General features: G+C 40.6%; 1 protein-coding gene across 1 annotated transcript in view; it reads left to right on the plus strand.

Moving 5' to 3' along the window:
* Nucleotides 1–635: 635 nt before the first annotated feature.
* LOC115793968 (uncharacterized) overlaps nt 636–14,448 on the plus strand; it is a 20,156-nt gene continuing 6,343 nt past the window's right edge. Inside the window, 8 exon segments of the mRNA XM_030749191.1 lie at nt 636–733; nt 1,320–1,700; nt 1,968–2,292; nt 2,393–2,664; nt 3,390–3,671; nt 3,759–4,040; nt 4,382–4,475; nt 4,567–4,674. Of these exon segments, the coding sequence (XP_030605051.1) occupies nt 673–733; nt 1,320–1,700; nt 1,968–2,292; nt 2,393–2,664; nt 3,390–3,671; nt 3,759–4,040; nt 4,382–4,475; nt 4,567–4,674 (1,805 nt within the window). The 5' untranslated portion in view covers nt 636–672.

Here is a 14,448-nt window from a genome sequence, read left to right on the forward strand (position 1 = left end):
GTTTTGAGTTTTATTAATTCCTATGTTTTGGTTTTCTAGTTCCCTTTCTCCCTGTCTCCCCTGCATCTGTGGTCTTGTGTCCGTTTTGTCCTTTTGTCTTAACCCTGACCTTCTGTGTTTTCTTATTGAGTTTTATTTCCAGTGTTGTGACTAGTCTGTGTTTCTGTCCCATGTCTGAGTCTCTGTCTGTTTCCCTGTGCCATTTAGTTTTCTGTGTGCCAGTTCCCCGTGTCAAGTCCGTGTATACATTGTCTAGTCACTTCCTGCTTTATTTTGACAGTCTTGTGTTCCCTGTGCTTTGTGTTTAGTTTTGCTTCCCTTGTTATTAGTTTCCTTTGCTTCACCTGTTGGTGTCTTGGAATATGGCAGGGATTACACTGTTATAACCATAGTTTTATTGTTGTTTAGCTGTAAAAATGTTTTTGTTTATTAATTTATCTTTTGAGAACAGATGTTTGTGTGTGTTTACCATAAAACTTTAGGTTGTGGTGTAGTCACAGTCGTTGGTAACTTGTGTACACAACCACAAAATAACCAACCATGCAGCATCCTGTATTGAGATGTGTGATGTAAACTGTGAAGTTTCCTTTGTTTTAAGTTCTGCATGTTTTCTTCATCTGCTGCCTTAAAGATTGTCTGTGGAGGGAGAGACTGAACGCACCGAGAAGAAGAATGTTTGTTCTCTTCTGGGCAACTCTGCTTTTCTGTGTGAGCGGCAGCAATGCTGACACAGGTTTGAATCTTCTTCTTTATAAGCTTGTAATTTTGCTTTATTGTAATTCTGTTGTTTTATATGCATATACATGTGTGTATAATATTTGGTTTATCCCAATAAATGATTTCATATCATTTATTGTGTGTGTGTGTGGTGTGTGTGTGTGTGTGTGTGTGTGCGTATGTTTATAATACCTTGTGGGGACAATTTTCCTGACATATACTACGTTGTGGGGACCAATTGCTCCTTGTGGGGACTGGAACCTTGTCCCCCCAAGGGGAAACCCTGTTTTTGGGTCAGGGGTCAGAGTTAGGGCTAAGGTATGAATTGAGTTTAGGTTAGGGTTAGGGTTAGGTATGTGATGGTTAGGGTTAGGAAAAGGGTAAAGGTAAGGTTTAGGCTGTAGAAATGAATGGAAGTCAATGGAAATTCCCCACAAAGATAGAAAAACACACTTGTGTGTGTGTGTGTGTGTGTGTGTGTGTGTGTGGCGCGCCCGTGCTCATGCGTGTGCACACACACACAATAAACAATATGAAATCATTTATTGGGATAAACCAAATATGCTTTGTACCTGTTTTGATCTCCTCCTTTACATTAACAGGCACATCACGACAATGTAATGGAGAATACTGCATCACACTTAGCGATGGACTGCTAACAGCAGAGGCTGGACTCTGTGTTGTGATCCCGTGTTCTTTCCAGACTGCTTATGGCTTTACACCCCAAAATTTAGTTTGGTACAAATGTAAACAATATAGAAGATGTTACAATGATGATAATATAATATTTGACAGCAACAACAAAAACCATCAGTCTGAATTTCAAGGACGAGTGTCACTTTTGGAGCCTGATGTGAGACAGAACAACTGCAGCATCATCATTAATGATCTCAGAGAGTCTGATTCTGGATCATATGAGCTCAGAGTTAATGGGAAGCAAGATGGATTCACATTCCCTGCAAGGGCAACTGTCTCCATTGGAGGTACGAACAAACTACATGGAGAACAAACATGTAGAGAATAAATCTACAGTGCTGTGCTGAATATTGATTTGATTCTTTTTTTTACTCTTAATATAAAGTCATTTTGCACATTTATTTACCCCTGTGGGCAGCTAACAGGAACAACAACAGTTCAAAGCTTGTATGTTCCACCTTTAACTGTTTCACATCATTTCCTACTGTTTATGCCCAAATTTAAGTAGTTCATGAACTTCAGGCAGTTCCACTAATGATCTGCATTTCCATTAGGTCTTACTCAGACGCCCAGAATTAAGATTCCTCCAATGACAGAGGGACAGCAGGCCACACTGACCTGCACTGCTCCTGGTCTCTGCTCTGGATCTATTCCTGAAGTCAGCTGGACATGGAGAGGAGCAGGAGGGACTGAATCTTACATTACAGGAAACAGTACCTCATTTAGAACTAAGTCTCAAACTGCTTTCTCACAGAGACACATTGCAACTCTGACCTTTAACTCTTCAGCTGAACACCACAACACCAATATCACCTGTAAGATCCGCTTCACTGGTGAAAAAACTACAGAGGCCAGTTCAACTTTAAAAGTGAACTGTGAGTACTTTTACTATATAGTTGTTTTTCCTGAAATCTTTTAACAGCATTGAACAGTGTCAACTCTTAGTCAACTGGTCTTGCATAAAATGAGAATGAATGAGAAAAGAAAATGAGAATTTCAGTGTTGTGAGTTGTGTTTATTTGTATTTTTTGTGTAAAAAAAAAAATACAAATCTGACCTGCAGTGTTGAAAGTTTCCCTCCATCTCTGATAATGTGGTCTAAGCTTGGTTCTAACATAACCCTGTACAATGATACTGGATCAGCCACACTCCCCATAATTAATGCTACAACAGAACATTCTGGACAGTACGTTTGTACAGCAAAACATATGAACAATACCCCGAAGGAAAACATCAATATAACAGTGATATGTAAGTACACAACTTTGTCCTTTAAGACAGAGTTTTTATTTAATCAGGTCATTGAAAATGTGAGTTTAGAACAATTAAATTTCTGCAGTTCGATACTTGTAAATATGTAGTGTCATCTGAACGTCTATGTCAAGTTACTGCTAGCATTTCAAGAAAATAACACAGTGCAACATCTAGGTATTGGTCTAAAATGTGCCTGCAGAAACAATCAATATGAACATTTTTTTCAAGGAGAACAGGCTGTCCCAGAATGGTTATTTTGGAGCTAAATATCTCAGTGTTGTTAGTTACCTTTATTATCGCCAATTTATCAACTTAGTTACTAGATTTATGATGCTTTAGCAACCTTTTTTAAAGAACCACCTACCTAAATAAAAATGACTGTTTCAGGGGGAGATCTCATATACCACACAACTTCATTTTTAAACACATTACTATACTTACAGTATGTGAGTATGCCTGCTTTCCTTTCTTATACTGTAGGTCTCTCAAAATCTTATTTGAAGTCATTCCTTGAAAACCTAAATGTCAAAAGAAGAAAACAAACACAAAGTAATTTTGTAATATGTTTGCTTCCAGATAGATAGATAGATAGACAGATGTCTGGGTCAGGGGTTCAGGCTGTCCTTTGATTTGCCATCAGTATTTTTTGTTGTTGTTTTTCATTTATAGTAATTCTTTCACGTTTTTTTCCTCCTTAATAAACTACTGAACGTCTGTCACAGCTAAAAGGACACTTCAGATCACTGGGAATACAACTGTTAAGGAGGGAGATGTTCTGAATCTGACCTGCAGCATTGAAAGTTTCCCTCCAGCTCTTATTGTGTGGTCTGCACTTAGTTCCAAAACCGACCTTCAGAGTGGAACTTACACTGACCTGAACAATGATACTGGATCAGCTACACTTGTCATCCACAATGTGACAGCAGAACACTCTGGACAGTACATCTGTACAGCAAAACATCTGAACACAACTATAATTATATATGTCAGTGTAACTCTGGATTGTAAGTACCAATCTTGAATCTGGATTTCATATTCACACTACAACTTACACGGTCCAAAGTTTTATGATTCTGATCATGTGTTTACAGGGTTTTCAAAGATCCATGATGGCTCCGGATGTGTGCTTCAGGCGGAGGTTTTGACCTGTGTGTGTATCAGTGAAGGGTTTCCTTTACCTACCATCAAATGGCCACTCCTGAAAAACCACAATGAGTACTCTGTCATTACCACTGTGACAAACCACACAGTCAACAGCACTGTCAGTCTAACTGTAAGAAACCATGGCAACAGCACTGTTGAATGTGTCAGCAACAATGGAAATGGGGATGTAAAAGAAAACCTCCTGATTCATAACTTGCCCAAGAAAGCGGGTATGTAGGATCAACTAAAACACTTCCTCTTTTTTGGCCACTGCTATTTGATATTTTAAGTAACCGCACTTTTTCAAACATGACGTTTTTTTAATGGTATTTCCTTTGAGTTAAGACTGATCATGTGGTTTGATTTCATGTAGTGTAACTGGTTGTTTTAGAAGTAGCTCCGTACTGACAATTTACTGAGCTGACCCTGTGGAGATATGGTAATACAAATTATGTGATATTATAGTACATGAAATTTTCCACTTTCCTCTTCTTTCTTCCTAAACTTCAGTAATCAGCACAGCAGGTGTAGAGCATGATGCAAATGCTTACACTGTCAGTTTGAATTGCAGGTAATCTCAGTGTAAATGGAGTGATTCTCTTACCCATTGCTGTTGTATCGATGCTCGTGAATGTGATCTTTTTAATCTGCTTCGCATTCCTTTGGTGAGTTATTAAATGTACACTTTAGGTTTTAAAGGCTCTGTAGACACACTGGATACTTTTTAAGACTCAGTCTTCTTTCTTTCTCACACAGGAACTCAAGAAAAAAGATGAACGCAAAGGACAAAGACAGTACATACATGTCCCTGCAGAAAACCCACAGATCACCAGAATATGATGTTATTTGCCAGCCGCTGAACTAGCAAGTGTCACAAAGTGAAGATAATATTAATAATTTAATCACTGTGTGTCCTCAAAAGACAACAGTGATCTACTTGATATTATTTCAACATGTGTAAATTTCAATTTAAATATTGCTTTTAAATTTCATATTGTTGTATGGTTTTTAAGTTTAAATTTCATTGACCCTTGTTAATTCAGAACATATCAATAGAGGATACTTCAGTCTTTCCTCGATGCTGGGATGTGACAGTATCAATGCTGCAGAATGTTGAAGACTGTACTGCCACCTGTCTTTTGACAGTGTGTATATTGTATGTTATGCATGCTCTGTATTATTTACTTAATTGTGTGTAAGATTGCATAAATATGGCATTTAAATAATATAATTTTGCTTTGCACACAACATCGCAAACCCCATCTTCATCATCTCCTCCTCCAGCTTCACACCCGACAGGTTTTGTAGTATAATCTCAATCAGCTGTTGTAGCCGGAACAGATTTTTAAACAGAGTTGAGTCGAATTCAAAATCAATGACATTTTAAATTTGATTGTAACAGTGTTTCATCATGAAACTGTGCTGTGCTTTTATCTTTGATCAAAACGTGTAGGATGTAGTGTACAGTTTTCCACTGTATTTCTCTCCTTGATGACATTAAATACAGTTATTATTTGCATATACTGTTGAGGTTTTATGAATTGTAGAAATTCCACAAAGTTTTTTGTGAACTGGCCCTTTTATTGCTTAGTGCATGTATGATTTATTCGTCATGACATCCCTGGGATTGTTTTTTTTAATGTTTTCTCTCCTGATATAAAATTTACTTTACTTAAAGTTTCAGTCATGGATGATCTCCTTGCTGGTTTTAAAAAGCAAACAAAAGCTGAAAAGGGTTTATTTTTTAATTACTTGATGATGAATGTTTTAAATAAACTATAGAACATACATAGTGTGATATACGATAACTTCATTAAAGTGAGTCTGTCTTAGTCAAGTTTGATTGAGTACTCACATTTCCTAAAATGTTGCAAAAAGAAGGAAGTGATAGAAAAGAGAAGCGAGGAAGAGAAACTTTGAGAAAAAAGGTGAAAAGCAAAGAGCGCTGCGGAGAGAAGAGTGAAGAAGAACTAGACGAGGTAAAAAAAAACCCCAAACATTTAATGTGTTTTCAAATAATCTTTTAAAACTAAGTGAACATCAATATTCTATAAATGTGTTGGCTGTGGGTCAAAGAACTGCGAGAGTGAAAATCCACTGTTCACAGTTGTTGCATTCATTAAATGATACAGACAACCTGTTGGTGTCTTGGAATATGGCAGGGATTACACTGTTATAACCATAGTTTTATTGTTGTTTAGCTGTAAAAATGTTTTTGTTTATTAATTTATCTTTTGAGAACAGATGTTTGTGTGTGTTTACCATAAAACTTTAGGTTGTGGTGTAGTCACAGTCGTTGGTAACTTGTGTACACAACCACAAAATAACCAACCATGCAGCATCCTGTATTGAGATGTGTGATGTAAACTGTGAAGTTTCCTTTGTTTTAAGTTCTGCATGTTTCTTCATCTGCTGCCTTAAAGATTGTCTGTGGAGGGAGAGACTGAACGCACCGAGAAGAAGAATGTTTGTTCTCTTCTGGGCAACTCTGCTTTTCTGTGTGAGCGGCAGCAATGCTGACACAGGTTTGAATCTTCTTCTTTATAAGCTTGTAATTTTGCTTTATTGTAATTCTGTTGTTTTATATGCATATACATGTGTGTATAATATTTGGTTTATCCCAATAAATGATTTCATATCATTTATGTGTGTGTGTGTGTGTGTGTGTGTGTGTGTGTGTGTGTGTGTGTGTGTGTGTGTGTGTGTGTGTGTACTTGTTTTCGTGACATGTCAGGACATTTTTATGATAACACACCTTCAATATCAGGACACTTGGAAAAATGAGGACATTTTTCGCGTCCTCATTTTTCTGAGCATACTAGCGTGTTCTAGAGGCTCCAAACATGCCCCTAAACCAAAAATCTCAAATGTCCTAAAATGTCACAATTGTCGGAAATTTTGTGTGTGAGTGTGTTTATCGTTTTTGCTCATCTTTGATTTTACGACCTAGTGGCCAGTTTGGGAACTTAACACACTTTTCACACACTTGTCCCCATATGTCACATTGTTCAGAAAAAGTAACACACACACTTCAAGATTGGTAGCAGGTTTAACCCTCTGGGGTCCGGTGTATAGTTGGCCGTTTTTGACTAATTTTGTTTTTAGCTTTATAGTTGACCTTAGAAACTGTTTACCTTGCCTGGTTTGGTATCATTTTTTTCAGCACCACCTCATGTGTGTGACTGTATAGTTATGTTTTCATTTTGACATACTGTATTAACACAGTGGGCTTAAAATCACATAAAAACATAAATCCGAGTACAAAAAAGTTAGATTTTTTACTGTAAAAATCACAAACATGCTTAATGAATTATTTTTACAACTTAAAATGTAAATATAAGTTGTAAATTTTCAAAACTTTTGTATAAATATAGTAAATAATTATACAACTATTTATACAAGTATTCAAATTAAATTGCAGGAAAGGTCTCAGGCATTTTTCAGTAGAATATTGGCATAACTCTGGTTTTACTTGGCCTATCAACACAATTTAAAAACTGGCACGTAGTTTGAAGTCTGCACTTTTGATTCATGTTGAAATGGAGACTCAGCGCAGCAGCGTCCCGGTGCTACATCATCTCAAATCGGCTATGTCGTTTGGGACGCACCGGTGCATCCTTGGACCCCAGAGGGTTAAGCATTACACCAATACTATTCTTAAATTCAGAGTCAAGAGATTCTCAATTGATACTCCTGGTAAGAGCCTTTCTTTTTCTTAGAGAACAATAATGATTACAATTAATTGATGGAGGACTGATAAAAATGTATCAAGTACTGTACAGTATTGTGTGTATACAGAATGTATGTATAATAGAATAGAATGAAATAGAATAGCTGTTATTAGTCCCACATGGGAGAAAATCACATTGGACAGCAGCAAAGCTGGTCTAATAAATGGAGTGCACACAGGAAACCATAATTAAACAAGAGGAAAGTAAAAACTCTATGTACAGTATGTATAAAAAGGGAGAAGACAGCACAAGTTTATAAGTAAAGCAAATTAAAGATATACTGGACAGATATGTAAACAAAATAAAAATTCAGTTACAATGAAAACAATGGGAATAAGATTTCCGATTCATAAAAAAAATAAATAAATAAAAATCCCAGCTCGCCCCTACAGGCAGTCTATTTTTGCCCTGCAAGCTTGGGTCCTCTACCAGAGGCCAGGGAGCTTGAGGGTCCTGCGCAGTATCTTAGCTGTTCCCAGTATTGTGCTCTTCTGGACAGAGATCATGGATGGTGTTCCAGGAATCTGCTGGAGCCACTCTCCCAGTTTGGGGGTCACCGCCCCGAGTGTCCCGATTACCACGGGGACCACTGTTACTTTCATCTTCCACATCCTTTCCGGCTCCTCTCTGAGCCCTTGGTATTTCTCAAACTCCTCGTTTTCCTTCTTCTTGATGTTCCCGTCACTTGGTATTGCAACATCTACCACCACGACCTTCTTCCTTTGTTTGTCCACCACTACGATGTCCGGTTGGTTAGCCATCACACAAGTTTTGTCTGTCTGTATCTGGAAGTCCCACGGGATCTTAGCTCTGTTGTTCTCAGCCACCCTTGGGGGCGTGTCCCATTTTGACCTCGGGACTTCCAGGTCATACTCGGCACAGATGTTCCTGTATATTATGCCCGCCACTTGGTTATGGCATTCCATGTATGCCCTGCCTGCTAGCATCTTGCACCCTGCTGTTATGTGTGCTGGATTGTCTCAGGTGCATCTCTGCACAGCCTGCACCTGGGATCTTGCCTGGTTGTGGTACACTCCAGCCTCTATTGATTTTGTACTCAGAGCTTGCTCTTGTGCTGCCATGATTAGTGCCTCTGTGCTGTCTGTCAGTCCAGCCTTGTCCAGCCATTGGTAGGATTTCTCTATGTCAGCCACTTCTTCTATCTGCTGGTGGTACATGCCGTGCAGAGGCCTGTCCTTCCATGATGGTCCCTGTTCTTCTTTCTCTTCTTTCTCGGGTTTCTTTGCTTGAGGTACTCATTAAGCACATGATTCTTTGTGGCCATTTCCTTGATGTATTCATGGAACTTCATTGTTTCATCTAGGACAGTGGTTCTGACACTCACTAGTCCTCGGCCAGCCTTTTCGCTTAGCGTACAGTCTCAGGGGCTGTATTTGGGGTGAAACCCTCCATGCATGGTAAGAAGCTTTCTTGTCTTAACTTCAGTGGCTTCCATCTCCTCCTTTGGCCAGGTTATATCCCAGCAGGGTATCTGACAACTGGCAGGGCATAGGTGTTGATAGTCGGGATCTTGTTCTTCCCATTTAGCTGACTCTTCAGAACTTCCCTTCTCTGCAGGACTTGGAGGTTGCAGCTTTCCTAGCGGCCTCGTCATGGTTCCCATTTGCCAGTGGGATTCCAAGGTACTTGTAGCTGTCCTCACTGTCTGCAATGTTGTCTTCTGGTAGTGTAATCCCCTTAGTTCTGACTACTTTTCCTCTCTTAGTTACCATCCGACTACACTTCCCCAGTCCGAATGACATTCCGATATCATTGCTGTAGATCCTGGTGGTGTGTGGATCAGTGAATCGATATTGTTCACTCTCAGCATACAGCTTGATGTCATCCATGTAGTGGAGTGGCTGATGTTGTCTCCAGTCCGTAGTGGGTATCTGTAGCCAGTCTGGTTGATGACTGGCTGAGGGGATTCAGGCCTATGCAGAACAGCAGTGGGGACAGGGCATCTCCTTGGTAAATCCCACACTTGATGTTGACTTGTGCAATGGGCTTGGAGTTGGCCTCTAGTGTTGTTCTTCACATACCCATGAGTTCTTGATGACGCCTCTTAGGGTCCTGTTGATCTTATACAGTTTCTAGGCATTCCAGGATCCATGTGTGCGGCATTGAGTCATAGGCTTTCTTGTAGTCAATCCAGGGTGGTCAGTTGGGTCTTACAGTCTCGGGTCTTACGTCTCGAGTGGACTGCTCTATCTACTAGTAGCTGGTGTTTTGCTCCCCTGGTCTCTCTGCCTATCCTTTCTGGGCCTCGCTCATGTATTGTGCCACATGCCTACTCATCTTAGCTGCTATGATGCCTGACAGGAGTTTCCATGGTACTAGGCAGGTTATGGGCTGGTAATTGGATGGGACTGTCCCTTCTTGGGTCTTTGAGGATCAGACCGTCCGGCCCTCAGTCAGCCATCTGGGGTGTCTTAGCCTCTAGCAGCTGGTTCATTTGTGCTGCCAGGCGCTCGTGGTGTGCAGTTAGCTTCTTTAGCCAGTAGATGTGAATCATATCGGCCTGGTGCTGGTCCAGCTCTTCATGTGTGAGACTCTTGTTGGATGTCTGCCACTGTGATGGTACTGGATCCTGTTCAGGAGGTTGCTGTAGTCTGCTCTTAGATCACTAGCCACTGAGCATTGGTATTGTGTGACGCATCCTTCTCCCATATGCTCTTCCAGTATTGCTCTGTCTCCAGCTTGGTGGGGTGCTATTCTCATATTGTTCCCCTGCCACTGAGAGCATACCTTGAATGGTTCAGGGAGAACATCCGGTTTATTTTCCTGGCTTCTATCTCTCTGTTATATATCTTCAGGCGGTTAGCCAAGGTTGTGAGTCTTGCTTGGCAGTCTCTAAGGCCTCAGGTATGGACAAGGCCCATTGTACTTCTTAGCACTGCTCTCTTCGTCATCCCCACCTTTCTGCACCTCTGAGAGCTGGCTAACTTCCCTCCGTGCTGCCTTGATCTTAGCCTCCAGTCGTCGGTTCCATGGAGGGTACTGCTCCTTATTGCTGTTCATCTTATAGCCAAGCATCTCAAGGATTACTGCTGCCATGTTATACATCAACTGATTGGTTTCAGTGATGGTAGTGGTAGGGATTGTCTGTAGTGCTGCATTCGCATCTTCTAGTAGGTCTTCACATAGTCTTGGTAGTCGGTGTGAGGGGTCCAGTTCGCCTCTTAGCCATGATCTTATCTTTCAGGTCAGCCCTCTGGTATTCAGTGCACTTGTTGTCACTATTGGGGCGTGGTACCCAATCTTGGAGGTGGGGATGATGAAATCTCCCCCCTGACCTGCCATCCTGGCTCCCCCTTGCAGTAGCATTTTGTTGTACCTCATCAATCGCTAGCTGCGATAGCAGCTGCTTCCTTCGTATGTTGGAACACGAGCCACAAGCTGTTTCTCCGTCAGTGTGGATGTTGGGTTTCGAAGAATCCATAGGTCCCACATAACTCTTCGTGTAACCCCTCTTGCTGGGATTACGTGTATAGTAGCATTCCAACAGTTTCCGGTTCTCATCTCATGTCCACTTATGCCATAACCTACTAGGTCCAGTAGCCCACTTACCGTCAGATGCCCTGGTTGCTCACACCTGACGCGGAAACAAAATGGAAATTCAATTACAATAACAACAATGGGAATAAGATTCCATTCATCATATATATATATATATATATATATATATATATATATATATATATATCTATATATATATATCTATAATATATATATATGATGAATGGGAAATCCTATTCCCATTGATGTTGCCGTCACTTGGTATTGCAGCATTGAATGGGAAATCTTATTCCCATTGAATGTTGCTGTCACTTGTATGCAGCATCTATGACTACCATTTCTTCCTTTGTTTTTCCACCACTACTATGTCCAGTGGTTAGCCATCACAGTTGTCTGTATCTGGAAGTCCCCACAGGATCTTTGCTTTATGTGTGTATGTGCGTATATATACACACACTCACACACACACACACACACACACACAAACACCTATATATTATATATATATATATATATATTATATATATACATATATATATATATATATATATATACACACACACACCACACACAATAGAGCAAAGATCCTGTGGACTTCCAGATACAGACAAACTTGTGATGGCTAACCAACTGGACATAGTAGTGGTGGACAAACAAAGGAAGAAGATGGTAGTCCATAGATGCTGAATACCAAGTGACGGCAACATTCAATTCGATTCATTCAATTTTATTTATATAGCGCCAAAATCACAACAAACAGCCACCTCAAGGCACTTTGTATTAAGGGTAAAGACCATACAATAATACAGAGAAAACCCGACAGTCAAAACAACCCCCTATGAGCAACCCACTTAGCGACAGTGGGAAGGAAAAACTCCCTTTTAACAGGAAGAAACCTCCAGCAGAACCAGGCTCAGGGAGGGGCAGTCATCTGCCATGACTGTTTGGCTGAGGGAGGGAGACAGGAGAAAGACAAAAGACATGCTCTGGGGAGAGCCAGAGATTAATAATAATTAATGATTGATTGCAGAGTGGAGTATAACAAAGTAAATAAGGGAATGAAAAGAACAGTGCATATGGGAACCCCCCAGCAGCCTAGGCCTATAGCAGCATAAGTAAGGGGTGGTTCAGGGTCACCTGATCAGCCCTAACTATAAGCTTGATCATAAAGGAAAGTTTTAGCCTTATCTTAAAAAATAGAGGGGTGTCTGTCTCCCGAATCCAAGCTGGGAGCTGTTTCCACAGAAGAGGGGCCTGAAAGCTGAGCTCTGCCTGCCATCTACTCTTAAGTACCTAGGAACCACAAGTAAGCCAGCAGTCTGAGAGTCCATCTGGAGGCTTCCGGTGAAATTTGTGATAGATTCCTTCACTTCTTTTTAGAGAAGGTGATAAGCACTAGGGCCCTAATTTTCACCACTTCTCATGATCCATCTACCCCAATGCCCTGTTTTCCTGCCCTTGGCCCATTCATTCTCAGCATTATTAATAGCAGTTTGACCTCTAATGTGGTGCCAAAAAGTTTTAAACATGCTGTTGGCAGCCCTTGCTGAAGAAACCTGGCCTAGACTCTTCTGTTTTAAGCAACTTTAGGCCCGTCTCCAAGCTACCATTTTTGTCAAAAATCCTGGAAAGATGTTTTCACCCAACTAAAGACTTTCCTGGATAAACATGCAATTCTGCAAGTGTTCCAGTCTGGGTTTAAAACCATCACAGCACTGAGTCCGTCTGTAAAGGTTTTTAACGATATTTTTTAGCAACCGACTCTGGTGACTGTGTGGTACTTGTGTTATTAGACTTAACATGCGTTTGGCACGTGGACCACGGATCCTCATTTCCAGGCGGAGCAGTGTGTGGCATCACAGGTGCACGCTCCAGTGGTTTAAGTCGTACCTCTCAGATTAGAAGTTTCTGTGTGTGCATTGATGATTTCGAGTCGCCTCTGCTGCCCTCCTTGGGGGGGTTCCGCAGGGCTCCATTCTAGGACCTCCCCTGTTCTCTTTATATCTTCTGCCACTTGGAACTATTTTTGGAAGCATGATATTTCTTTTCACTGTTATGCAGACGACTGTCAAGTGTATTTTCCACTGAAACACACTGGTTCATGCTCTGTCCAGCCTCTCCTTGAATGCCTAGAGACACAGAGGATGGATGTCATTAAATTTTCTGGTTTGATGAGGAAAAAGACAGAAATATGTTTGTTCAGACCCAGTGGCACCACGCAGACCCCCCCTGTGTTGACCTTTCCTCCCTGGCCCCATATGAGAAATCCATTATCACTAATTTAGGTGTAAAAATGGACCGACTTTAAAGCTTGATGCTCAGTGAATGCAGTGGTGAAATCCTGCTTTTCACCTGAGAAGACTGTCAAAAATCAAGCCTCTTCTTTCAAACACAATCTCGAACAGTATACATGCTTTTATAACATCTTGTCTTGATTACTGTAATGCACTTCTGACTGGAATTAGCCAGGCCTCCATTGCTCGCTACAAGCTGGTGCAAATGCTGCTGCACGATTTTATCTGTATGAGCAAGCGAGAGCACATCACCCCAATTTTAGCCTTCTCTCCACTTGGCTTCCAGTTCATTTACGATTAATTTTAAAATTCTTTTATTGTTTTAAGTCTGTTAATGGTGTGCCCCATTTTATCTATCTGAACTGCTGCACCCATATGTTCCATCTCGCTCCCTAAGGTCAGCGACCAGATGCTTTTACTTGTTCCGATAGGCGCACGAAACTCAGGGGTGATCGAGCCTTTGCAGTTGCGGCTCCAAAATTATGGAATGGTTTACCGCTGTATGTCAGACAGGCTCCTTCACTTGCTGTTTTTAAATCTCATTTAAAAACACATTTTTATTCCTTGGCCTTTGACCCAGGTGAGACTCTGACTTAAATCTTAAGACACTGTTATAGTTCTTAATTAATTTATTTATTTAATCTCTTTCACATTTGTTTCATTTCTATATCTCATGCCTTCTGACCTGTTTTTTGGTCTTTGTGTGTGATGTTTTTGTAAAGCACTTTGGTCAGCCCCTGGTTTTTTAAAAGTGCTCTATAAATAAAGTGGTATGGTATGGTAGTCCACTGTCAGAGGCTTTGTAAGAAGATCATTTGTTACCTTCACTAAAGTGGTTTCTGTACTGTGATGAATTCTGAAACCTGACTGAAGTCTTCAAATAACCGTTCCTTTGCAATGATCAGTTAGATGCTTTACAACAACGCTTTCAAGAATTTTGGAGAGAAAAGGAAGGTTGGAGATTATATTATAGATGTAAATATAATTATACAGTAAGCCTGACAAATACCTCAGAGAGGATCTGGAAAGGATGTGTAAGATGAAGGTAACAGTATCCCCGTACTAATCGGACCCTCAAGCTCCCAGGCCCCTGG

Source organism: Archocentrus centrarchus, chromosome 16 (genome assembly GCF_007364275.1).
Source record: "Archocentrus centrarchus isolate MPI-CPG fArcCen1 chromosome 16, fArcCen1, whole genome shotgun sequence".
In the NCBI taxonomy this organism is placed as follows: domain Eukaryota; kingdom Metazoa; phylum Chordata; class Actinopteri; order Cichliformes; family Cichlidae; genus Archocentrus; species Archocentrus centrarchus.